General features: G+C 47.8%; 1 protein-coding gene across 1 annotated transcript in view; it reads right to left on the minus strand.

Moving 5' to 3' along the window:
• Positions 1–4,942, minus strand: part of NID2 (nidogen 2 (osteonidogen)) — a 94,062-nt gene that overhangs the window by 2,860 nt on the left and 86,260 nt on the right. Inside the window, exons 17-21 of the mRNA XM_010842282.1 lie at positions 4,818–4,942; positions 4,038–4,207; positions 2,063–2,192; positions 1,489–1,660; positions 685–842 (exon numbers count right to left, since the gene is read on the minus strand). The exon at positions 4,818–4,942 is cut by the window's right edge and continues 11 nt beyond it. Of these exons, the coding sequence (XP_010840584.1) occupies positions 685–842; positions 1,489–1,660; positions 2,063–2,192; positions 4,038–4,207; positions 4,818–4,942 (755 nt within the window). The remainder of the gene's footprint in view (positions 1–684; positions 843–1,488; positions 1,661–2,062; positions 2,193–4,037; positions 4,208–4,817) is intronic.

A 4,942-nucleotide genomic window follows, 5' to 3' on the forward strand; every position in this document is an offset into this window, starting at 1 on the left:
AGTGAACTCCGGGAGTTGGTGATAGACAGGGAGGCCTGGCATGCTGCGATTCATGGGGTCGCAAAGAGTCAGACACGACTGAGCGACTGATCTGATCTGATAGATGTTGTAATACTGAGAAAAGAAAATAATAACCTTTGTTCATTTATCTAAGCCTGTCGATTCCAACAGTGTATAATACTTATTTTTTTACTGCTTTCCCTCCCCCAACACAAGCACTTGGCACATCTTTTAGGTTAAAAATAAGTTGGACATTGAACTAGCTCTCAAACTTACTGCCTCATTTATACACATAAGGCCTCAGGAAGTTCACTGTAACAATCGTTACAAAGTGTCCTTTAAAACAGGGGTCCCAAATTTCTGGGCTCTAATGCCTGATGATCTGAAGCAGGGCTAATACAATTAATAATAGAAATAAAGTGCACAGTAAATATAACCTGCTCAAATCATCCCAAAACGTCCTGTCCTCCCCCGGCCATGGAAAAACCGTCTTCCACGAAACCAGTCTCTGGTGCCAAAAAGGCTGGGGACGGCTGCTGTGAAAGGCGTAGAGCATTTGCTGTAGTGTTATAAATTTAAACCAGACATTCTGAAGGGTGGGATCTGGTTTTATTGTAAAATCAGAGTGCTCACACTCACTGCACGCTGTAGTGTTCTGTATGTGCACTCCATCAACAGTATTACCTGCATCTGCCCAGCAGAGCAGTTTGGAGAAGGGGTCAAAGGTTAAACCATTGGGTAGTCCAATGTCTTTATTCACTAGAATTCTTCTGTTTTCTCCATCTAAAGACGACATTTCAATCTTAGGTGCTTCTCGATTCCAATCTGTCCAGTACAGGTTGCTGTGGTAAATGAAATGGAGAAAGATAAACCTTCCTCAATGCATAGAATCCAAATTTCAGAGTCAAAAACTGCTGAAAGTTAAAGCTGAAGGTTATATGTCCCAGTTGATGACCTTAGCAATTATTGTAGACAGGAAACTGTTCTGTTAACCACTGCCACTGTGAAAATGGGGCCAGAGGAATAACACGTCTGGTGTCTGAGTTTTGCTTACTTGCGCCATTTTACACAGGTAACCCCACTATGGGTTTAACAACTGGGATTTCCTAATGTGTTGCTGGAGGGAGACCCACCTCATTCCAGTTGAAGTCGCAGGCTTGGCCTGATCCAAAGTAGCCCCCAGTCTCTCTCACATACTCTTGAATTCTCTACATACCACATCACAGGCTTAGTAATTTCCTTGTTATTCTGTTATTCATTAGTTTACTGTCTTATTTCCTAGAACGTAGTAGAACTTAGACTTCACGCAAGGACAGACCCTGTCTTTGCCTGAACAGTGCCTGACACCTAGTAGATCCTCTGTGAATACTGTTAAATTAACGTGCACTTTTATGCTCATGTTCTGACCCTCCTTACACCGTACTTAGAACCCAAGGGCTTCAAGTGAGGGTCAACAGGTAACAGGAGAATTAGGGAAGCCCAGCCGACCCCTGGATTGGATCCACAGCGATGGCACGAGGGTTCACCAGGTCCGTGTGGAAGAGGGCCCGACGCTCAGAGCCATCCAGCCTGGCCCTCTCTATCTTATCCAGGCCGCTGTCCGTCCAGTACATTGTTCTACGGAAGTGGTCGATGGCAAGACCTTCGGGGCTTATTAGACCTGAAATAAAACAAAGGCAAGACTGAAGCAACTGCAGCTATGAAAGGAGAATCTGAAGCAGAGAGGTCTACTATGTTCCCACAGTTAAGGGGAAAGTCTTGAGAGTCTCTAAAAAAACAGACTGAATAGAGGGGTAGGTCCTTTGTGGTTTTCCTGCCATGTCTAGTTCACTCTAGCCTCATGTTCACTCTACCCTCATAAGACCCACCCCCCCCACCCCCAAGCCTGGTGGCACCAAGCGTCCCCAGGGCTGGGGCCACTCCCTGAGTTCCTATACAAACCCCTCCTGTTCAGAGTCCTATCTAGAAGGTAGATGGGAGACTTAGGCACAAAGCAAGCAAATAACCTGGACTGAGTAGAATGAAATGAAATGGGAAGTGTCTTCTGGGTGGAGCTGCTGACCTGAGTTAACAACCATCTCGGGCTCTGCTCCTGGTTCCAAACTGGCACGGCTAATTGTCCGTCCAGCAACATCTGTCCAGTACACCATCCTCTCCCGGCAGTCATAGTCAATTCCCACGACTATGGAGCCCTGTGTGACCAAAACACAGGATTGGAAGAATTAGGATTCCTTGCACTTCCCCCGACTTCCTGCTCAGCCACCTCACTCGTTTGATCATGGCAGCATTGACCAGCTGCACTGTACGGTTTTACGGACAGCGGGGCACAGTGGGTAGAAGTATAGGCAATGGAGGCTGGCTTCCCTGAGCCAGCGCCAGGCTTGGCCACTTACTTCGGCACTACCTTCATTTTGCAGATAAGGTGACAAAGGCATACAGAGGTTAACAGAACCTACTTCACACAGCTGCTATCAACATTAATACCATAAAAGCTTATAAAGTATCCCAACCAGTGATGAGTACATTGTAAGCTTTCAATAAGCATTATTATTGTTGGTGGTAAAAGCAAGAGTGATTTCATGAAAAGATCAGCCCATTCAGTGATTAGAGGACAAATACTAGTCTCAGCAAAGTAAGTAATGTTTCACTGGACAAAAACTGACTGCCAAATGTAATCCAGCACTTTTTGAAAAAGCCTCTCTAAAATTTGCCAACATATAATGAAATCAACCCTCCCCTGCCCTGTCAGTGAGATCTTTCTGCTATTTGAAGTGCAGACACCCTTAACCCTCGCCTCTGCGTCTTACTACAAAGCAGTCCTTGGGCTGTACTCTAGTGTAAAAGAAAGTCTATTACAACTTGAAGGAACTGGGGAATGGTGGCCACCTGACTTCTGTCTCGGGAGCTCTCCCCTCCTTCCCTATTGCTAAATAAATGACAAAATCCTTTTTTAAGTGCTGAGTCGGTGATATTCCTTTCCAAAATTCTGCACAGAAGTTGCTTCACTGAATTTCCAGCCCAGACTCCTGCTCTGAGAAGCCCAGCAGATGTGCAAAGCCAACACTGAGGCTGTCCCTGAGGTCTCGCAAGCTCCCTGCTTGCCTAACAAAGCCTCCTGGGGGTGGCCTGACTGGGAGAGGAGTCAGGACAAGAAAAGCAGCATTAGGCTACTGTGGGAAAGTGGGCAGTTTTATATAGGAGGATTTTAATTTTCAATTTTACTTGAAAATTGAAAGTTACCTATTTTGAGCAAGGGGGCACATCTATACAGGCCTCCATTAACCCAGGGGATCATGGGATTCATAAGCCCATTAATGATTTCAAGATTTCTTGGAGGAAAAAGTCCCACTTAAATCTTGTAGAGAAACTAAAAATCAGCAGCTAGTGTCTGGAATAACACACAATTCAAATCTTTAAAGTGGGGAGGGGAACCCATTATAAGTGTCAGTGCCTTTCTGCTGAACTCCCTTCTCTTTCCTCCCATCTTAGTGAAGAAATCCCTGCTCCAAAATGGAGTGTGTTGACCATAGGGAAGCTGTCAGCTCGGGAAGCAGCTAGCATCCCTTGGGGAAAGCCCTGTCTCCTCCTTTCCAGGATCACGTGCTCCCCATATTTTCATCTATGACAGATTCAGAGAAGATAAGCAGCTGATCAACAGGACCAAAGAGGAGGGCAGGGGTCCGCAACAAGGCTATCACTAGTTGACTTCCAGAATCTGCAGAGATGTCTATGGCTTAAAGAGAACGCTGGGGGCTGGGGTTAACCTATCATTTTCCCGTGGATCTCCAACGCTGCCTCAGTATCCTGACAACTCTGAAATTCACTTTCCACATAGCTGAAACCCCACACACCAACTGGAGAAAGTGGCCTTGATCAGTCCAATGTGGCTCCCAGCAACAGCACCCTCCCTTCGGTGCGTAAGGTTCCCAAAGACAACTGCCAAACAGAAGCCCTCGAGGAGCACCCCCGCACCTCAGACCTTGCCCAGATCTGATAATCCAATACAGTCCCACCCCCAGGGGAGAAGTCCACTTTACATGCAGCGACAGCAGGGTCTTGGCCATGTCCTTCTGAAGCCTGGTACCATTGAGGGGCAAGTGGCCAATCTGCTGGCCCTGGGCATAGAGCAGGAAGGTGCCCACTGGTGGAGGGGTCACGTCGGGCCGGGGTGTGGGCCGGACCGTGGGTGGAGCCACGGTGGGTATACCTGTGGTGAGGAAGAGGGAGGTAGAAGGAGCAGAGCGAAGGAAACGGTCAGTGGAGAGGAGAAGAAAAGTTACTTCCCCATTTGCCAGAGCCTCCAGAAACATCAGCAGTTCTTTACCCTGGACAGATGTGCCCCAGATGTGCCTTAAAAGAAATTCTAATTTCCAGGGTTTTTTCTCCCAAAGACCAATTATACAAATCACTGCCAATTACTGGGGAGGAAGATGACAAAGTATTTCCCTTTGAACAAAGCAGAACATCCCCCTTAAAAATATATCCAGAGCCAGTGTTGTGTCAGCTTCTCTTTGGGGCCCCAGGGTGACACGTGTCCCCTTACACCCCGGGCTCAGAGTAGTGGGAACAGGCAGTGGGACTACATATTGAACTGAGCTCCAGATGTTCTAATTACGCAACTGCTGATGACAAAACCAAACGTTAAATCCGCATTGGGATCTGGGGCGGACAAGATTATAAATCAGCATAGCCCATCAGCGACTTCTTCCACTGGACCTGTTCGCCCCTCATTCCCCCACCTTCACCCACAGCTGGCAGCTTCCCTACAGGGACCTCAACACGGCAGAGGGGAGGGAGGGCTGCCCTGGGGTGCTTACATGCAGGGGTGATGCCTGGCTGCGAGCGGGTGCCCTGCACCTCTCTGCCGTCCTGGTCGACACACCAGCAGAAGTCACTCTTGCCATGGCACTGCAGCGGGGTGAAGTGGCCCAGGTCGTCACAC

This window comes from Bison bison, unplaced genomic scaffold, assembly GCF_000754665.1.
Source record: "Bison bison bison isolate TAMUID 2011002044 unplaced genomic scaffold, Bison_UMD1.0 scf7180017864174, whole genome shotgun sequence".
NCBI lineage: Eukaryota > Metazoa > Chordata > Mammalia > Artiodactyla > Bovidae > Bison > Bison bison.